This window comes from Fusarium oxysporum, chromosome 3, assembly GCF_000149955.1.
Source record: "Fusarium oxysporum f. sp. lycopersici 4287 chromosome 3, whole genome shotgun sequence".
Taxonomy (NCBI): Eukaryota; Fungi; Ascomycota; class Sordariomycetes; order Hypocreales; family Nectriaceae; genus Fusarium; species Fusarium oxysporum.
In genome coordinates, this window is record NC_030988.1 from 881343 (window position 1) to 900376 (window position 19034).

Below are 19034 nucleotides of genomic sequence, written 5' to 3' on the forward strand. Positions count from 1 at the left end.
TCCCTTTGGAAACAACAGGTGAGTTCATCAACTGATACCGTCCTAACGCAACGAGAGACATCACAAGTAGTGCTGCAGCCACTCTCAATAGCCCTCCGGAAAGTTTGGATGCGTCTAACCTGAAGCATTGCCCTGCGGGAGGATTTTCGACCGAAGCATGGTGAATGTTCATGGCTTCGACATGAACCGCAATGCCTAATTAATTACCCATGACATCGAGTCGCTATGAAGCAGAAACTGAATCTCGAGATCCACACAGGAAATGACTTGCGACTCTACATCTACTTGTTCGATGCTTTGACTGGTTGATTTTCCCCCTTTCACAGCACGATTCCACCGCTTATTCGCTTTAGTACAAAAGCAATGGGTGTAAATCTACCAAAGGGCATAACGTAGATGGTCCCTCACAACGCTCTGTGAGGGTACAAGAACCAAAAAAATATGATGGGCACCCCTATAGATTTGGCTTTCCTCCCTTCGACGCCTTGTCAGCCTTCTGCAGGGCCCAAAGAATTTCAGTGGTAACCGTTTCTTGTAAAAGACTTGCAGTTTGAGTCAAGGGTAGGCGAAGTGCCAACAGACTCAGTAACCGGCCTCAAGCCTCGAATTTCGAGAACTTGATTTATATCTCTTGGCAGTATCCGAATCGATGGAGAAGTGCCCTACCTACCTATCTTTAAGGCCCAGAACAGTACCATATAACTCGGAGACGCCATGAGAAAGACATATGCAAAAGGCTACTGGAGCACAGCGTATTCAAAGTGAACACATATCAGTTATTCGTTCACTATTGACATCAACAAGTGTTCAGTAGCATGGTTCCTAGCAGGAATCCTTTTTTCTTTACCGTCAATGCACCACAAAGAGATTGCCGAGAACTATGATGGTCTTGGCGTAAGCATGGTCCCGCGCTATGTCTGAAAGGCGGCTGACTAGCTGCCAGACTAAACTTTTGACACCAGGAAGCCGGCCGATGGAGGGTACCGGGATGTGTGATCCGCGACGGTAAGTGGGGACCTCGCCTGAGCTGGATACCGGGCGCTGCGCCAGGCGTGGTGGAGTGTTCTTGATCACACTGGCGTTGGACAAATTGGATCCTGGCGCCGGCAGACGGCCCGGACCCACATCCCCACTCACCAACCTCAGCTCATGAGATCCACGAAAGGCTTCAAAGTGGTCGATCCCATGCTTGTCGATTGCCTACTTGTCTTGTTGGCTTTGCTTTGCATGGGCAAGGGTCCTTGCTGCTAAAAAACGATCTACCGATGACATGATCCTCCCGCTGGGCCAGATACGATGCTATAAACACGTCGTCCCTCATCTCTCAAGATAGGGGCGGGTTGGAATGAAAGAACATTACCGACTTCAGTCATTCGTTATGTATTCAACAGGGCAAGATATCGACGTGGCACTGCCAGCCCTCGAGCCGCCGAAAGGAGTTATGCCAGACTTCGATACTCCCCCAAACCATAACGGGCAAGCCTTGGTCAGCATTTTTGTTTTTGCAGCGTGTTCAGTTTTGTTGGACTTGCTTCGAACATACTGGAAAATGTGGTGGAACCGGAAGCGGACATGGTCATATCTCGCATTCGCTATCTCGGAAGGTAATTGATAAACTCCACATTCAAGTACGGTATAGAAAATGAGGACTTACATCGCCTTTAGTCTTGAACTCATGTGCCTTAGTATGTTGTCCTCTATCCCCCCCGGGCTTCCCATCTTTTACTCGCTCTTTGAGTTGTTTAACTGACGAGTACGCCGCAGGTAACCTTTTGCGTCAGTGTATATGAATTATACAAGTTTAGCCAGTCTCCTGGCTACGACGTACACACATGGAATCTACGAATGGGCGGACTCGTCGAGCCTGTGGAGGTAAGTGCAATACCTGTGTAATGCATTTCAAATAGTGATTCACCAATTTCAGTTTCAACGTGTATACCAATCCTTGTCTTTGGCCATTCTCGCCTGCATCAAGATCGCCATCCAGCTTGAACACTGTCAAGTATTGGCCGATAGAATTAGTTTCAAGAAACTGTTATGGAGTGGAAGCCTTTTCATCATTCTACTTCAGGTTATCTATACTCTTGTAATTGTCGGCCTTGTCAACAGAAAACGCTATGATCACAACAACATCGGGGAGTTTTGCAAAAGTAAACCTCGTTGCGAGCTCTTTGCCATCATAGGGATCTCAGACGCCATCCAACTCTTTACAGGCTTACTAATTGTAGCACTTCCTCAGTGTGTTATCTGGAGGATGAAGATCGGCTGGAAGCAGAAACTTCAACCAGCCCTCGCCTTTGGGTCTGGCGTCATGTGAGCTCATTTATTCTCGCCACGGGCATTGAAACTAATCTATGGCCAGTCCCTGTACTGTTGGTTTCGTTTCCCTGGTCCTAACTGTCATCTACTCCAGAAGAGCCGACTATGTATGGTGTATCGGGCGCCTGCAACTCCTGAAAAATGCGGAGATAGCATGCTGGTTTGTTTATCATGCAGCAAAATGTGTTCCCCAAATCGTTAAGGAGGTACGCGAATCGCTTGGAAGACAGAAAAGTGTTACCGGCATTCCCAGCCAGTCATCGAATAAGGATTTTGAGCTTGAAAACGGGTTAGCCGGGACAGAATCAAAGGAGACTTTATGGGACTCTACTCTGTAGAAAGGCTGGGCGGCGTTGACTGACGCAAACGACTGTCGCCGCAGCAGGTGTGCAATCCTGACGTTTCAATTGAAGCGAGCATTCAGTATTGGATCAAGATATGACACTTTCAGGTGGTGGAGAGGGCAACCGCACGACAGGAGGCTAGCGCCCACTCTCCCTTGTTTTATTTTCCCCATTGTATTATCTCACGTCACTTTCATTATCACTGTTGTCTAGTCCTCCTTGGCCAAGCATAAGGCCCTTTCCATTTGTACCTGTAACTCCATCAGCCATTTATTTCTTCTGGCTGTCTCCTGAGGCTTCTCCCCTTTGTTATCGCGCAGACTGAATTATTCTTATCTCCATCAATAGGGCACCTATTTAATGGAACAGTGTGCGAGATTGGTCCTGTGAGTATCACTCTTGTCCTGTTGTCGACCATAAGCCGACATAATGCCAATTGCTGGGCTTCGTTGTCTTTTTCCCTCTTATATTAGTCTCTACTATACTCTATAGTATAAGGCTGCTCTGAATACATTCGCTGCGCATTAATGAGACGGTCCTTCGACTCCAGCGTATCAACCAGGAAGGAAGCATACAGGCAGAACGTCTAGGAATGCACACCACGGTCATGAAGAGAAACCGAGCCGAGTCAAAGACGCCGGAACGATCAATGACGTTCTAGCGACTTCTCACGGTCATTCAAAACTCTCGATCAGCATCGACTTCTCTCCATGCGAAACTCGAGACTGATCTTCTCGCGACTGGAAAATCATCGAAATGCTGCAGAGAGAAATCGACTTTGGGGAAGCTGAGAGCCACCATCCAAAATGTCGCTAGGCCCACAACAGCGAGCTCCAGCTCCTGTTCTTGAAGAGGTTTGTATTTATTTAGAAGAAGAAAAGACAAAAAAAGAAAAGAGACAAGAAGAATAAGCAATAAAATATGAAACTTTACTATTCGATACCGACAACACTGAGCTGAAGATGTTGATTTTGACACCCCTTCTTCGATGGGGATCGGTAAAACACCCAAAGCTATCGATGCATAACCATCGAACAAGCAAGCAACAGGCTAAAGTCAACACAACTATACTCACGACAAAGATCTTGGGTCAAGGGCGAACAGATTATCTTCAGTGTCAGGTAGTCGTGGAGCGCAGCTTGATAGGCTCCACCCAAAACGGGTACCAGTAGCGAAAGGGTTGCGAGCCTCCTAACCCAGAAACTGGACTAGTCGCAAAAACGTTAGCCACTGGCTGACCCCCTACCTCCAACTGCAGGTCGCACAATTTGGCTTCAGAGCCTGTGCATCGAAACACGTCTTAGCCAGCCCATTCATTCTCCTGTCCAGGCTGCCCGCATTTTGCTCAATTGGGCTCCCTGTTGGAGCCATTGCGTCCTTCCTGATTACTGATGAGTTTGCGTCAGAGTTTCTCTCAGAGACTCTCAAGCCTCTTGGTCTATCTACGCGATCAGGTCCACGTGTGCTGAGGAAATGAATATTGCTTGGAGGATGGACGGAAAACGAGTGACAAATGCGGTAACGCTATTGGTTGATTACATCTGCCCCCACCTACCCGCTATTCCCTGCATGGAATCACCCACTCGGATCGCCAGCCCCGGTCTCAGAATGACTATCAACGTGAACTTTGTGTGTACACTGCTCTAGCCATCAAGCTCGGCACCAGGGTATAAAAGGTGTGGCCAGGGAACAAACGGCTTGACTCTTTAACCGCCATTCGTTCCAACCCTCAGCTCATAAGTCATAAGATCCAACTTGAACATGGCGCCAGTGCGCTTAAAGCTCGAAGCCGCAGACTCTGATTTCCCTAACTCAGCAGCCATTCAGTCCCTACAAAATATACTTCGCACCACCCGACAAGTCGGCAATAGAGATCCTAGTATCGACCCGGAGGCCCGTGAGTATACTACAAGCTCGAAGACGCAGAAACTGATCTTTAGTCCAGCAGCCATCCAGTCCCCGCAAGACAGACTTCGCACCACTCTACAAGTCGGCGGTAAAGATCCTGGTATCGAGCCGGAGGCTGATACCCATTACAACCATCTTTTGACGGGAAGCTGTAGTTGTGGTAACTATTCGTGTAACAAGAACAGATCAAGATAAGGGTGAAGGCAGTGGGTAAGCCTACAAGTTCACATGCTTAGAGTCCTTCCCGTCGGCTCAATATTGCTGGGCTTGTGAGGAGTCGGCTTACAACATTGAGCCTTGGTTGTAAAACGCATTTAGACAAGGCTTTACGCATGATTTGCTTGGAAGTACTTGAGCTCAGTTACTAGTCTTGGTCGATTGCTTGTTTGCAAATACGTAATTGGTTCAATATTCCAAGTCAAGACTCAGTGGCAAGGAGCTACTTTTATATTCGCGTAGAGTGCCACGGCAGGGTTCTTAAGTAGGAATTTGGTCAAGTAATTAGTGATCTAACATAAAGAAGAGCGTCAAGATTACAAACAGAATAGCGATGGCTCTATTTTCTAGTGGCATGGCTGGCCAAAATCAAAGAATGATGGGTGACATGGACAATGAAGAAGCAAGAGAATATCCTGAAAAAAAAAACATATAGATTCGAAGATGAATGTGCAAGTCATTATCTCGGTGGACCGTCAATCCATTGGGGCGATTTGATTGAGTGAAACGGGAGATGGTCGAAGTATGTTAGCAGTATTCAGTTTCATGACTACACCTGCCATTTGGGTTCACAAGACATACGTTTATCGAACCAACACCAAGACTTCGCAGATGCACTTGTGGCTTCGAGATAGTGGGGCTGTTCCCATCGCCAAAGGCTCCAGCATAAACTCAGGCCCCGACGGCAGCCTGTCCATTTGTGCGAGTCACCACCCACGGATACTACTGATAATCTCTAATCATGTACAGTTGTCGTGTCCTAATGCTCTTAGAGATGCTACGTCTCGCTCAGGCACCATCCAACCATTGTCAGCCCCCCTGTATGATGGCTTAACGTCACCAATACCCTCAGTCACATCTACAAGGATCCTTCAAATCTATTTCCGAGGCGGCAGCCAATCAAATCCATTAAAGACTTGAGCTCGGTAAATTATGGGAAAACACGAAGTGCCTTGGTAGGCAGGCAACAATTTTCGGCCGTCCCCCTTCCCCTCAGTCTCCGTCAACATCGTGATTAGCAGCTGACAGCAAACCCTTCCAGCGCCAACATTCGCCACATACATACATGATGTATCGCAATGCCGAGAAGGCTCCAAAGCATACGCGCGTCTACCCCGAACCTGCGAACACTGGAGGATCTTATGGCCTCTTCTCGAACGGTATCGAGTCAAGACAAAAGAAACCGCAAAAAGAAACCGCAAAACGAACTCGCATGCCCTTTCTTCAAGCATAGCCCAAAAGAGTATAAAGACTTAAAAACATGCCGGACAACATCATGGTCGAGCCTTGCGCGTGAAAAGTAAGATCCGGTGTTTCCAGACCCCTAACATATCCAGCCCGCGGCACATACCCGTGTTCTTATTTCGAGAGCTGTAACTGGATCCAGATGCCGTACCTCTATCTTTCACGTTCGCGTTCTCGCTCTTGTTGCTGTGCCAGGATATTTCGCAAAGCCTCGTTCAGGCGGCTCTGGCTCTCGTTTGGAGGTCTTGAATATCGTATTTGATGTGATTGGGCGTGAGGGGAGGCGTGGAACGTTTCATACTGGTGTGAGATGAACATGAACGACGCGCGCATTCTGAATGGGCTGGCCTGATTAGAGCTGAGCCCCAAATTCGGCTCTTGAGGCTCGCTGCTGTCGACGCTGTTGTTATTACCATTGCCACTGTTGCTACCACTACGATCGGTCTTCTCGATTGGTGCTCGGCAAATGGGGCATGTGTTGTGCTCCTTTAACCATAGGGTGACACATTCCTCGTGGAACCAGTGGTTGCAAGGTAAAAATACCACCATCTTCCCCTCCTTCATCTCATCAATGCAGATTGTACAGTCTGCCTTGCCTTCCGAGCCAAGCAATTCCTTGTCAACAAGCTTGCGCTCTAGATTCTTAAGGGCTTCTTCTGTAGCTGGAGGCGCAAGGTTGGACTGAGGATTAGCCTGCATGAGATCAGTGATAAGCCGATCCAAGGCCTCTTGAAAATGCACAGCATCTCTGTATGTGCGATTTAGCGGGCTGGCCGTAGTCAAAGCATCGAGTAATCTTTGAGCAAGGCCAGCCGGAGCGCCTCTAGGGCTTTCTGAGCCCTCTCGGTTCTCACTGAATGATGGTGGTCCAATATCACGAGAAACGTTTTGAAAGAAACTGGTACGTTGATTAGCTCCAATTGTCATAGATATAGACGTGACCCGAAGACTGCCAGGTCGCTTAGAGCATTGAAGTAGGGGCCGGGCATACTTTTCTTGGGAAGCCTCAGGAGGACCGGCTGGGGTTGCACGAATAGGTCCGGAAACAATCGTCACAGAGATCGCTCTACCTCTAAACAGTGTGCGTGGTCCAAAGTTTCGTCCAGCAAATTGTTCGTGTTCTATAGGACCATCGACAAGATCATGGTGGTCGTGATGGCGATCGGGACCGACCCGGGCACTCCGTCCAGAGGCAAACTCAATTAGAATATGCTCATGTATGTCAGCTCCTTCGGGATCCGAGTCGTATGGGCGATGCTCGGGCGAAGTGGAGGCAGAGGTATGGTGACCGAGGCCGCGGGGATCGTTTTCGGGATCCATCTGGATATCGTTAGCATTCTAGGCATAATGTGGCAGCAGCGAAAAGCATACAACCTCCATTATCTCCTCATAGCATTCAGGGCATCTAAGGCCGCTCTCGTCTCGATACCATTCATTTGCGCAGGCGTGGCAAGATACAACCTCACGGTTCGTGGTCACGTCGAGGTGACCATGCCTCTCGGCATGAGAAGACATCTGCTGCGCTTGGTTGCGTTGGTATGCAATCAAGGCCTCAAAACAAGGCCGGTGAGGCGAAAGGCACGTGACGCCACAGTGAAGAATGTTTTAGAACGTCGTTGTAGTCGGAGGCAGCTTTGCACCAAGTAAGTAAGGTAAATAACAACAGTGATGTAGTGACAAGATGCGATGCGATTAAAAGAACCATAAACAGAAAGTTGAAATTTGCAAAGGCGAAGAAGAAAGTATTATAGGGAAAGGACAAGGACTGTAGGGTGGCCAACACAGCAAAGCAGCCTTGGACCCTCAGCAAGCACGAGCGTGTGAAATGGTCCTGTGCCGTAGGCTTGTACATGGCTGGTCAAGCCAACAGGGATGCGTAGCGAGGGGTTGCGGTTAGCCTAATCGATGTCGGGTTTTAAGGTTGTCTTTCCTTGTCAACGTCTAGTGTCTGGCTAGGCTCACAATTTGCATGAGAACTAGGCATATTATCTGCGTTTGCCATTTTCGGCGGACACGGCTGCCTCTCGTTAGGCTCCAATCCATCTTTTCCATGACCATATCGTTGAGAGTAAATGACCCGCGATTAGGCTCCCATTCACCTGGACAGCGTGCAATTTTGTCCACCGTAGATGTGAAAATGTCTTTCCGAGGAAAAGCCCATCTGCCAAAGCTACCATCAACCTTTTCGTATACCTAGTATTACTAGTGACTGCCCTGGCCTTCTTGGACCAAAATTATGATTAACACCGAGGGGTAGCTGCGTGGGGTGACTGCGCCTCCGTGCGGTGTGTCTAGGAAGACGACCCCGACACTTGACCGGCATATTGCTCACTCTTCTATCTCCTTCGACCTCCTAGATACGTTCAATGTGCTTTTGAGCAGGAATTCCCCAGGTGGGCGAGCCAAAAAAAAGTATCGATGGCTTGGTCGACTCATCATTTCTCCAATGGATCAGTCTACGGGGTAGTTGAGCGTTCTCGTGAGATAGTGTCCTTTCCAATATATGCTGGGAAGTCTTCAGTGTCGTACAGTGACTTGCAGGTTCACCTTCCTAGTATTCATGCTAGAACGTCACTCTAGCCTGCAATCTCTGAATCTCAGCCGCGTGCGTGTTATTCCTGGGAACGGTACGCATATTTCCGACATGTTATGCCGTGCTGCACGTCCACGCTTCTGGGGGCTTCCAGCTTTTAGCATGCTGTCTAATATCGGCCAAAATTGTCTTCTCTGACTGCATCCGATGCTAATACTGTTCATTGTTTCCAATGACTTGCGAGTAATATGACTGGCCAAAGCCCTGCCCACACAGATGCCATCGACGAATTCCATGGACATATTTGGTATTGCGCTCGCAGTTAGACAGGCCTTTGTGGATTTCATTGGTATGGGTTGTGCCCAGTTGGGTCGAGGTACTATCGAGCAAAGACATTGCGTTGGCTGGCGAACAGGCTAAAGTCTTTGCGAATCTCGGGGGGAAGGAAGGACGAGCCATTGTCGAAAAGAAGAAAAAAAAGCACAATGCTTAAGATGATCCTACTACTATCTCACCACGCATTCTGGTGCATAGAGTATGCTCCTCCGAGCCCAACAAGTTGCCCATGACAGGGAGGTCAATGTCGCCGTATCTGTGTGTTCCGCGCACCGAAAGATCGTGGTCGCAGAATTGTGAATTGAATAAAAATAGGACAAAAAGCAAGAAGTTAAAGTTAGGCATCGGCGTACACCAAAAGTTGTGGAAAGCTCTCCATGGCAAAGCTAGGATATCATCCACAAGAAGGTTCAGCTACCTTGGGATTCACTCATCAGCGGAATATTACAGTACCTCACGTCGGCAAATACATTAAATTTTCTACAGCACAGGCGTCAAAGATAAGAGGGTTAGGGACAGAATCTTCATTGTTGGCCTCTTTTGCCATGATCAAACCGTTGCTTCTTGGGTGGTGTGAAGCTGGCGTTGGCGCGCACACCGAAACCTCGTTCAGACCTCCCAAAATTAGTAGTGCAACGCTAGTCCTGGATGACTGGCGTTGTGGAGACAACCCGATAGGCCACATCCGTTAGCTTGGTGGAGCATGTTGGAGACAGACAGGGATGAGAGACTTGTCAACAAAAACTCCACGTGAACGTTGCTGATCTGGTTAAGGGCCAGAAAGGAGATAAGCTCTGATATGGTATATATAGACAGCCATCGGTCGACTGGAGCACGGAAGGTGTTGTAAACAATTATTTGTCTATCGCAGTTGGCGGTTATTGGTCATACTCTCCGTATAGTCTTAGGGTTAAGTTTATTCTTTGCGAGTAACCCTTTTCTACTATAGCATGTTGTTCACCATCCTTACCTTCTAGTTACTACTATGTACGCTATCGTACGGTATGTCTGCAACGAATGCCATGCATATATTGGCGACTTTAAAAGTCTTTGTGCTGAAGTAGGAGGAAGCCACAACGATGGTGAGAAGGGGAAACCCAAAACTCAAACCAAAACTTGCAGTGCTTGCAAAGCAACATTAAAGAAAGCAGAGAGTGAGCCTTTGGATCTGGCTATAGGTACAAGAGTATATTGCTAACGTCACCACTAGATATGGATGAAGACAAAACAACAGAAACCGCAGCAGATCATGGAGCGCTGAAATGAACATTTTGCAAGGAAGGATCTCATAGTTAGTGTCTTCAACATGTTGCAGATCCATCTATATCCTCAGCAATGATTCTAAGGTTTGAAAACCTCTTCCAGCCTATGGTTGAAACTTGGAAATCTGGGACAGTATAGATGCTAGACTAGGAATTTCGGGTCCTCCATATTATATATGCAAATACACTTGTCGATTGAAAATCAGCTTACGTTATCGACAGGTATGTTGTTGACAACAAGCGACCCATTGTGATCGTGAGAAGAGCGCATTGGTAGATAGGCCACGGCATTCTTGGCACTTTGCATGTTGTTTCATTAGTGACATCTATTGTCAGGAATATAGCAGAGTTGTTAAAAAGACTCTGCTTATTGTGAACGTTTCTTCTCTTATGGCTCTCCTATAAGTTTATTTAAATTGCATCAATTCAGGTATGGGAACCTTTCACATCATGCCTAAGTCCACGATAAAATGTTGTGGCTCCCTAGCCCACTGTCTTGTGGAAGAATGTATATGTATAAGCTCAAATATACCTGAAACTAATAAAAGAATTGCTACATAACTAGAAGAGTATACAGCAGAGTACATAGAGTGTCCAGTAGCTGGTCTAGAGATTATGGGGATTGAAATGAAACAGGAATCAATTGGCAAATATCATATCTGGTTCGACCATCCGCCTCGGCCGTCTCAAGAACTACAACCATCTGCTAAGCCTGAGTGATTGAATCACGAAGCCACACCCAGTCTTTGTATGTCGTAAGGCGAAGAAGGAAACTGGCTGGGTTGTTCGCAACTTTGAGAGTGTTGATGAGGGTCGTATGTGCTTTTTTGGGCTATGAAATGCTGTTGGGGACCAAGCTGGTATCTCCTTGGACACAATGGAACATTTAGGCCGGCGTAAGATGGGACACATGGTTCCCAAGACTCGCAACCTCCATTTTGAGCTGCAGCTGCGGTTGCGGCCTGGTGTTGTCGCTCCCCTTGGTGCTTCCGATTGGCTGCTTCTTCCTTTTTCCTCTGTTTCCACTCCTCGCGGATCTTCTTGAATTCTAGAGACATGAGTTAGGCACATGCGGTCTTCATTAACGAAACGAGTCTGCAGCTGTGAGCGGCTTACCTCCAGGTACTCGCTTCTGTCCGTGGGACTGCATGGTAACGTGAGCGTTCAAGTGGTTCAGTGTGCCGTATGCCTTGTCACAGCCATTCCATCCACACTTGTAGATGCGGTCAATCTGGTCGGGACGTCGTCGAGTTCTCTTTTTCTCTGGAACGGATGGAACTTGAACGAAGGAGTAACCCTAGTCAACATGTTAGACTTGGTGATGGTTCATATATCATAATGCAGATGATCTATATATGAAGTGAACCTCGATGGATTTAACGCGTCCCAACTGCATCAATATACGCGTCTTTCACTTCACTGAGTTCTAGATCCTCTTGTGCTCGTCTGCGCGAGTTGAACATACATTGCTAGGCCGTGTTTGTGATGACGTTGAGGCAGGATTCGGAGCATAAGCCGGAGGGCCGAGAGTCAGAGGCGCACCGCCATTCCGAACGTAGCCAGGCCAATCTGGTCGGGGCAACGCATACATGCCGCCGCCGGGATAAGAATAGCTGTGTCTCATTTCTGGGCTGGGCGCATGAGTTGAATTCTGCCCATAGGACGCGTAGGTTGTGTTCGGAGCGGCGATGGGCGGATCTGTAGGAGCATTGTTGTCAGATTTGACCGGGTGAGTCTGATGGTTGCACCTATCTGGCTGTGTCATTGGCGGAGTGTTCTGTCAATGTGTTATACCTTTGATTTTGGTGTCGTTGTCATGGTAGTATGAACGCTGGGCGCTCTGTAGGAAAGACCCTGATGGGGCTGAATGGGGGGGATTGCCGTAATTGGAGGTGGGACTCCTCGATGTCGAGGAGCTGACTTCCTGCCCGGCGGGATATTGCGCAGCAGATATGTGATCTGCCTGCGAACCGGACTGCGCGAGCTCCATAATTGAGAAAATGACCAACGAGGTTTAACTTAGACCAAAGTCAAGCTGGTGTTTGCCGGCGGCGGGGAGAAGTAGTAGTAGTGATGCTTGAGAGAAAAAAGACTGATTTATATCGGTGGCCGCGGATGATATGTGGGGGAGTGACATCTTAATATAGTGTGACTCTGCTCTGACCCCAGAAGTAAAATGGGTCTCGCTCCTCAGATTCAGAGGTGCAAAAGGAGGCGTCAACGTGAAGCGAAAAGCTTGGCATACTTCAGGCTGCACGGACAAGGCAGAGATATACAAACGCGGGATCCCTGTATCTTGTCATTAAGTCACATTACTGCGTTTGCCGGCTTGGATATGGGCCCATACCTGTCCTTCTCGCTTAGAATGGAAGGCCATGCTTGCTTCGCTGATCGGTACCCCCGACTAAGCCCAGTCGCCGATGATTTATAAACGGGGGAAAAGAGCAAAAGAGCCGAAGCCATTATTGGTTCTCGTCATGATTATTCTTCACCCTATTGGTCCTCGTCGTATTTCTTCTACAAATGCTATTCTCAAACGACCTCCTTATTTACACTTTTGTTCTGCTCCGCCTCCAGCTATCTTGTCATCACGAACTTATCTCAATTCTAATAGGAAGTGGCGCGATTAAAATATAGGTACAGTATAGTCCGCAGATAATTTCCATTTTCTGACACACTCTCTTTGTTTTAGGTATGGTGGGGGCCTACAGCTACAAACAATTACTTTACGTTCCGATTGGATGGACGCTCCAGGCATCGAGGTTGACCAACACATCCATTTTCGGACACAGATAGATACACCCTCGATAGAGATAGAAGAACAAACACTAGTCCAGAAATAGCCAAGCTTCAGAACAGCGAGAGCCTGTCTAGGAGCAATATTATGCCAGCCAGCCTCAGGGGTACAGTGGTGTCCGAAAGCGAAGTTCCTCAGCCTCATGTTTCAGCCCTGACTAGCCCCCTGAGATACACGCTGCTTGGGATCAAGGGTCCCTGGGGCTTTAGCGTCATCGAGCCCGTTTTCAGGCATCTCCCAGGTGCGCCATGGTCGATCTTCATATGGTTTCTTGAGTAAAATCGCCCGTCATTAAACATCTTCTTCCTTGTAGGCCGAGTTCAGGGATAAGCACTGACATGATACGTCAAGCCGGACCCTGGCCTTCGGTGAGGAAATTGATTACCTTGCCGGTGGAGCGGAAATACGGGGACGGCAGGGGTATCGAGGAGGCTAAAGGCATTCACATTGGGAGAGTAGCCTACGGCGGGGCACATGTTGGGCCTAACGTTTGTACACGAGGGCGCAACGGGTGAGGCTCGTCGCGAAGTTTCCGGCCATCAAAACCCAAATACGACAACAAGTCCCCACATTTTGAGTAAAGTAGCCTCCCTTTAATTGGTTCTGCGGCTCTGGTATAGTGGTAAGGCATTCTCGAGCCTCATCGTCTCAGAGCCTGATCCCATCCCAGAGAGCAGAGCCGCTTGACCCCACTTCACTCCGCCAACTGCGACTCGAGGCCAGTTGATGTGATCTCTTGAGTATAAGAAGAGGAGAGGCCCCCGAGGACGGTTTGTAACCCTGCCAGAGCATGTCTTGTATTCGACACGCCGGTTCAGACAAGCAGAGCCTGGATTGTGTTATTTTACTTCCTAAAAGATTATTGCTGTCAACAGAAAGAAGTCCGCTTCTGTAAGTCCGAGCCATCACAATTTACCTTGCTTCCAAGCATCATTATTTCGTCACTATGGACATTGCAAAAATGAGCAAGATGGCATGGCCCCCTTTTTTACAGGCAATCAACAGCACTGCCCAGCCACCAAACTCCTCGGGCCCGATTGAAACGTTGCTCCTCTCTGCTGGACAAGCATCACCTCTGCTTGAGCTATTTCTATTCCTCCACCGTGTCACTGGGGCCCAGCTTGGCCTTGATCCGTCCCTGCTCTTAACCCTCCTTGGCTGCCTCTGGGGCTTGTCTAAGCTCTTCGTTCAAGTCTATGCCACGATCGACTACTTTGTGCGCACTTACTTTCTGTGCGAGATATACGTTAGCGAGCATGATCTGATCTATCCAACACTCATACAGTTTCTCTCGGAACAGCAGGGCGTTGCGACTAATCGTCGCCTTGCTGCGCAAACCACCTTTCATGGTGCCTGGGACGGGGAGAACTCTGCTGAAATAATGGCCACGACGAGTATTGAGGAAAGTGAAGATTCACCCAAGTATCTTAACTTCGCCGGCGATGCGGCCAGTTACGTAAGTTCTCTTATGTGCATCTCGTTTGAAACCACTAACATGCCATAGAGTCCTCGATATGTCCCAGCTATGGGTACGACAGGATTCTGGCACAATGGGACTTATTTTCAAGTACATCGCACGAAAGATACATTGAGGAGCACAAATGGTTGGGGTGGATCCAGCAACGTTGAAGAACTGAGAATATCCTGTTTTGGCAGGTCTGTTGGTAAGCTATGCCTCTCCGACGCTAGATCAAGTCCCCCCTGACATAGCGGTAGATCCTATCAAACAGCTTTTTGCAGATGCGAAAAGAGCACATTTCCTCAAAACTCGTGGCAAAACAAGGATCTACCGCCCCAAGATAACGGAAAGCCGTCTTGAGGCTAATAATATGTGGCACCCGGTCGCCGTACGACCAATCAGACCTTTGAAAACCGTCATTCTCGAAGACAAAGTTAAACACGCTATCTTGAGAGATATGAACGATTATCTGCACCCTGTAGCCTACAATTGGTACGCTTCTCATGGAATACCTCTTCGTCGAGGTTACCTTTTCCACGGTCCACCTGGCACTGGCAAGACAAGTTTCTCTTTTTCATTGGCCGGAGTTTTTGGTATCGATGTCTATGTCATCAGCCTACAAGACCCTACCATCAGTGAAGGGGATTTGGCTGTCATGTTTACAAAACTTCCTCGTCGCTGCGTTGTTCTTCTGGAAGATATTGACACGGCTGGTTTGTGTCGCCCCAACGATGACGAAAATGACGAAGACACCGAAGAGGCCTCTGAAGACGTGAACGGCAAAGTCAAAAATACGGAGAAAACGGAAAAGGAAGAAAAGAAATCGAAGCCAAAAAAGGCCAAGGGCCCTTCTAGCGACACGGACAGCTCTGAAGAGGGGACAAAGAGGCACAGGAGACACAAGCGACGACGGAGAAACATGAAGAAAGGCAACAGGGGTACTAAAAATATCTTGTTTGCTGAAAGCATTTCACTTTCGGGGCTTCTCAACGCCATCGATGGTGTTGCTTCACACGAGGGTCGCATCCTCATCATGACGACCAACAAGCCCGAGTCACTTGACGAAGCTCTCGTTCGACCAGGACGAGTCGATCTACAAGTCGGTTTCAAAAACGCGACAAGCGAGCAAGCAAGACAGCTCTTTTACCGAATGTACGAGGTCTCGCCAACTAAGCCAGTTCCTAACGCCAAAGCTGGGTCAGCAGCACCGAATGCGTTGAAGGGCAGTCTCTTGCATAACCAGGATAAAGAGGCTACTCTGCCGGATGAGGAGCTTACGAAGATTTCGCAGGACTTTGGTCGGCTCATTCCGGATGACATGTTCTCGCCGGCAGAAATCCAGGGTTTCTTGCTGAAGCGCAAGAAGAACCCACAAAAGGCACTTGGAGACGCTGCTGCGTGGGCTGAGGCGACTCTCAAGCAGAAAAGGCTCAATTCCAAGGTTGCTACCGTCCAATAAAGGCCGAACATAGTGCGTTGGCAGAAGTTGGCGGTTTCTGTAGATGCGTGGACTGTATTTCTCTCTATGAATGGAGACGTCGTATAATGATGAGGTGCTTGACTATAACTGCTCCTCACCACACTTCAAGGAACCGAACGATTGCTCCAATTCCTGGTTGGAGTGACCGCTCACCTTTTGTAGTAATAAAGCATAATTAACAAAACCCTTCCGTGCGGAAACTCCACGTCTTACGGGAGGGCTCTTTTGAGCTGTCAGACGCGAACTCTCGGTGACTAAATGTTGTTTGTCGGCAGCTCACTTTAGATACGTTCCTTTCATGCTACTACATATACTTTATGGGCCCATTACATGATCAATAAAGAGCCATGCACAATGTTCCCATAAGTTCCCCGTTCAAGTCTTTTTATAGCAATTGAGATCAAGGACCGCAGTTGGAGGGCGAAAACCACGCCACATTTGGACAACTCGGGACACAAGGGCCATAGGGTAACTTTATGTAATTGTCCTTGCCAAGACATTAAAGACCAACGCCTTTGGCGACGTTGAGATTGACTTTGGCAAAAAGCCGATGGTTCAAGACTTGGCAGAAGTAGTCTGAACTGATGTGTTTCAGAGTTGAAATCCTGTTGTCTCCCTCTTCGTCATTGGAAATGTTGGAGAACTTGACAGCACCAACATGGCCTTTTGTTTGCCTCGTTCTGGTTAGTGGGATAGCAAGTGCACTTAACATTAGACTCACATAGGAATACCCAGTCATAAATGCTGCCAGTGGCTCATGTCCTCGGAAAAGATGACAACTTCAAACTGCGCATGTTTACTTTGTATATGCGGCGTTGCGTCAAGGTGAAGCCTGATGGGATGAGCGAGTTGGTGATGGTAGAGAATCAACCAAGACTTTTGAGGCTACTTTCCAGCGTGATGGCAAACTGCATGCTGGTGGAGCGCCTCAAACAGGTTCTGGCTGGCATGCTGAAGAAAACCATCCGGCTCCGGCAGGCTTGGACCCGCAGTGATTTGATCAAGGCTCATCCTGGCTTCATTTTGCCAAAAACGCGCTGCACTGCTCCTTGGCTTTGTTTGGGAGTGTTTTGTCGGTGACAATGGACAAAGGTATGGATTTCTTCAATCATGACCTGTAATCTAATCTGGCTAGCGTCACAATGTGTATATAATTGGTATTATCTGACTCCCGGCCGAAGTCGGAAACTATGCACCTCAGCCAATGTCTCACATCATGGACAAGTAACACACCATGCAAACCTCAAACAGGGTATGCAGCAGCTTTGCAGCCGCATCATCAGGCTCATAACCAGGGAAAGATTCTTGGGCTGTTTGCCCCAGCCTTGTTCCAACTTCCCCCGCAAGTCGTTGTCGCTGACGAATGCCGCATTACATCACCAGAGCGTAGACAGTTTCGGCCACTCGTGTAACCACGTCGCACGCGATGAAGCGTTCAGGCGGCATTTCGCCGGCCTCATGTTTCTCTCTTCGCGAGGCTGAGCTATGTCGAGTGGAGGGTTGATGACCTGTTTTGGTGCGGCTGAAGATCACCTGTTGCTGAGGTCACGTGAGGGTAGTCGACAATAAATACTCAGCTCTTCGCCATGTTCGTGCCGTCTCATCATCCTCATTTCAGCAACCCGATCTTCCGCCCTACGTAAAAAATGCGCAACTGTTCATTTCGGGCTTCGAAATTATGGATCACCTGAATTTGAGTGCACGGGACCTTTCAATTGAGTGTCTTAAAGCCTTCCAGCTATGCTTGACTTTTCGCTCTACCGACCCCGGTCTGTCCAATCAGCAAACGTCTGATGATGAGCGATTAGTGTATCGCCTGGCCGATTTCAATCTCTGGATCCACGGAATCGATGCTTTGGCTCGTTTGGAAGCCTCGCTGGATTCGAGGCTAAGCGAACAAGAGACCCTTCTTTTCTTAGTCAAAGCAAACCTTGTTATGCTGTTTCAATCACTGGAAGACTGCTTGAATCTGCTCCAAGAAAATGAGCCGGTTGAGGAGGCTTTACTTAGCTTTGACTCGGCCTTAAAAAGCCTTGTCACACTGGCTCCATATTTCCAGGACAGGGCGTCGGTCGCGACTTCACGTAAGTTATTGCCCTTTCCCCCTGTCTCGTATATATCTAGCTTAGATACAACTGCTAAACCCTATTAGTGGCATTTGCAACATCATCTTCGCGCTCATTCTCCCTCCAGTCGGCGTTTTGATGGAGCGAGGATGTGCCGGTGACTTCAGGGTGAATTTGTTTCTAGCATGTCTATGTATGTTTACACTGTACACGAAGTTGTTACGTGCTGCCTCTGCAGTCTCCATTCCTGACCTCGTTCATGCCTTATAAATCATTCTGAAATAGTAGGCGCAGCGACTTGCTTCGAAAGCAATACCTTTGGCAAAATGCTTGAGGGCGTATTATTACATTCGTTTCAATACATTAATGGCTGTACACTTGCCTCTTTGAAGACCAACTATCGGTGTGTTCTTGGTCGCATTTAATAGACTTTATGTATTCCAACTTCTTATTTTGAGAAATCAGTTTCTATAATCGGCGCTATATAGAGATATTATAACTAACTCGCTCAAGAATGGAAGCGGATCTTGACTTCCTGCTCTCTCATTACACCTAAGAGGCATGACCCGTAGTGTGATCGCAGTGAACTGCTTCGACATAAAAGTCGATTCTTCCTTCTGTGTTTTCGTCGGTCTCAGAGGCATTGGGACTAAAGATCGAGGAACTAGACTTAAGGGGGTTACATGAGTCAAACACTGATTATAGTGCTTGGACAGAGTTGGAAATCCAGGTCTGTCATCGAATATAATTGTCGAATATCAATCGGGCCCACCCCGTGTAGTATATCTAGGCTTATGTGCTACCCTAGCAGCACCATCATTGTCTCTGTCCTGGAGACTTTATAAACCGATTCTCATTTCACGTACACGGTCCTGGCGATGTGCCGGTCCCCTTCCGAAACCAAAGTGAGGACATAACCAAAACGAATGATACTTGTGTGAAAACAAGGAAATGATACCGTACGTGTTCCTTCTATTAGCCGATAGAGTCCTGGCTTGGTATCATACACTTGGCAATAAAAGTAGGCCACAGCCAAAGAAGGAAGCGGTAATTACTTCCTAGATCAGTG

General features: G+C 48.0%; 7 protein-coding genes across 10 annotated transcripts; 5 read left to right on the forward strand and 2 right to left on the reverse strand.

The window, feature by feature from the left end:
- Window positions 1-1206: 1206 nt before the first annotated feature.
- FOXG_20958 (uncharacterized protein) lies at window positions 1207-3610 on the forward strand. The gene is made up of 5 exons (XM_018401285.1): window positions 1207-1604; window positions 1666-1685; window positions 1765-1872; window positions 1925-2313; window positions 2363-3610. Exons 1-5 carry the CDS (start codon window positions 1346-1348, stop codon window positions 2655-2657), a joined length of 1071 nt encoding a protein of 356 aa, XP_018251902.1. The 5' UTR covers window positions 1207-1345; the 3' UTR covers window positions 2658-3610.
- Window positions 3611-4311: 701 nt separating this feature from the next.
- Window positions 4312-5224, forward strand: FOXG_12508 (uncharacterized protein). The gene is made up of 2 exons (XM_018392305.1): window positions 4312-4560; window positions 4609-5224. The coding sequence occupies exons 1-2, from the start codon at window positions 4425-4427 to the stop codon at window positions 4764-4766; spliced, it is 294 nt and encodes a 97-aa protein (XP_018251903.1). The 5' UTR covers window positions 4312-4424; the 3' UTR covers window positions 4767-5224.
- Window positions 5225-5552: 328 nt separating this feature from the next.
- Window positions 5553-7768, reverse strand: FOXG_12509 (uncharacterized protein). The gene is made up of 3 exons (XM_018392306.1): window positions 7404-7768; window positions 7024-7352; window positions 5553-6930 (listed from the first exon to the last, which is right to left on the reverse strand). Exons 1-3 carry the CDS (start codon window positions 7545-7547, stop codon window positions 6186-6188), a joined length of 1218 nt encoding a protein of 405 aa, XP_018251904.1. The 5' UTR covers window positions 7548-7768; the 3' UTR covers window positions 5553-6185.
- Window positions 5857-6021, forward strand: FOXG_20959 (uncharacterized protein; the record flags this gene model as incomplete). Its single annotated transcript, XM_018401286.1, has 1 exon — window positions 5857-6021. The coding sequence occupies one exon, from the start codon at window positions 5857-5859 to the stop codon at window positions 6019-6021; it is 165 nt and encodes a 54-aa protein (XP_018251905.1).
- Window positions 7769-10638: 2870 nt separating the features above from the next.
- FOXG_12510 (uncharacterized protein) lies at window positions 10639-12618 on the reverse strand. Of its 4 annotated transcripts, XM_018392308.1 has the most exons (5): window positions 12511-12618; window positions 11958-12452; window positions 11629-11861; window positions 11280-11460; window positions 10642-11211 (listed from the first exon to the last, which is right to left on the reverse strand). In XM_018392308.1, exons 2-5 carry the CDS (start codon window positions 12151-12153, stop codon window positions 10889-10891), a joined length of 933 nt encoding a protein of 310 aa, XP_018251907.1. In that variant the 5' UTR covers window positions 12154-12452; window positions 12511-12618; the 3' UTR covers window positions 10642-10888. The 4 variants fall into 4 exon arrangements, with proteins under 4 accessions (XP_018251906.1, XP_018251908.1, XP_018251907.1 ...); XM_018392307.1 differs by having other exon boundaries at window positions 10639-11211; window positions 11958-12618; XM_018392310.1 differs by having other exon boundaries at window positions 10643-11211; window positions 11629-12452.
- A 1138-nt stretch (window positions 12619-13756) lies between these two features.
- Window positions 13757-16155, forward strand: FOXG_12511 (mitochondrial chaperone BCS1). Its single transcript, XM_018392311.1, has 3 exons — window positions 13757-14416; window positions 14465-14624; window positions 14677-16155. Exons 1-3 carry the CDS (start codon window positions 13907-13909, stop codon window positions 15876-15878), a joined length of 1872 nt encoding a protein of 623 aa, XP_018251910.1. The 5' UTR covers window positions 13757-13906; the 3' UTR covers window positions 15879-16155.
- Window positions 16156-17454: 1299 nt separating this feature from the next.
- Window positions 17455-18533, forward strand: FOXG_20960 (uncharacterized protein). The gene is made up of 2 exons (XM_018401287.1): window positions 17455-17983; window positions 18052-18533. The coding sequence occupies exons 1-2, from the start codon at window positions 17578-17580 to the stop codon at window positions 18102-18104; spliced, it is 459 nt and encodes a 152-aa protein (XP_018251911.1). The 5' UTR covers window positions 17455-17577; the 3' UTR covers window positions 18105-18533.
- Window positions 18534-19034: the final 501 nt, after the last annotated feature.

Excerpts from the sequence above, each read along its gene's own strand:
- FOXG_20958 (XM_018401285.1), top strand. The coding sequence starts at position 1,346 with ATGAAAGAACATTACCGACTTCAGTCATTCGTTATGTATTCAACAGGG. Across the intron at positions 1,686-1,764 it reads TCTTGAACTCATGTGCCTTA|GTAACCTTTTGCGTCAGTGT; the intron begins GTATGTTGTCCT and ends AGTACGCCGCAG. Across the intron at positions 2,314-2,362 it reads GCCTTTGGGTCTGGCGTCAT|TCCCTGTACTGTTGGTTTCG; the intron begins GTGAGCTCATTT and ends ATCTATGGCCAG.
- FOXG_12508 (XM_018392305.1), top strand. The coding sequence starts at position 4,425 with ATGGCGCCAGTGCGCTTAAAGCTCGAAGCCGCAGACTCTGATTTCCCT. Across the intron at positions 4,561-4,608 it reads TAGTATCGACCCGGAGGCCC|CAGCCATCCAGTCCCCGCAA; the intron begins GTGAGTATACTA and ends TCTTTAGTCCAG.
- FOXG_12509 (XM_018392306.1), bottom strand. The coding sequence starts at position 7,547 with ATGTCTTCTCATGCCGAGAGGCATGGTCACCTCGACGTGACCACGAAC. Across the intron at positions 7,353-7,403 it reads ATGAGGAGATAATGGAGGTT|ATGGATCCCGAAAACGATCC; the intron begins GTATGCTTTTCG and ends AACGATATCCAG. Across the intron at positions 6,931-7,023 it reads CCTGAGGCTTCCCAAGAAAA|TTTCTTTCAAAACGTTTCTC; the intron begins GTATGCCCGGCC and ends TCAACGTACCAG.
- FOXG_12510 (XM_018392307.1), bottom strand. The coding sequence starts at position 12,153 with ATGGAGCTCGCGCAGTCCGGTTCGCAGGCAGATCACATATCTGCTGCG. Across the intron at positions 11,461-11,628 it reads CACAAACACGGCCTAGCAAT|GGTTACTCCTTCGTTCAAGT; the intron begins GTATGTTCAACT and ends CATGTTGACTAG. Across the intron at positions 11,212-11,279 it reads ACAGAAGCGAGTACCTGGAG|AATTCAAGAAGATCCGCGAG; the intron begins GTAAGCCGCTCA and ends TCATGTCTCTAG.
- FOXG_12511 (XM_018392311.1), top strand. The coding sequence starts at position 13,907 with ATGGACATTGCAAAAATGAGCAAGATGGCATGGCCCCCTTTTTTACAG. Across the intron at positions 14,417-14,464 it reads CCGGCGATGCGGCCAGTTAC|AGTCCTCGATATGTCCCAGC; the intron begins GTAAGTTCTCTT and ends AACATGCCATAG. Across the intron at positions 14,625-14,676 it reads CTGTTTTGGCAGGTCTGTTG|ATCCTATCAAACAGCTTTTT; the intron begins GTAAGCTATGCC and ends ACATAGCGGTAG.
- FOXG_20960 (XM_018401287.1), top strand. The coding sequence starts at position 17,578 with ATGGATCACCTGAATTTGAGTGCACGGGACCTTTCAATTGAGTGTCTT. Across the intron at positions 17,984-18,051 it reads GGCGTCGGTCGCGACTTCAC|TGGCATTTGCAACATCATCT; the intron begins GTAAGTTATTGC and ends AAACCCTATTAG.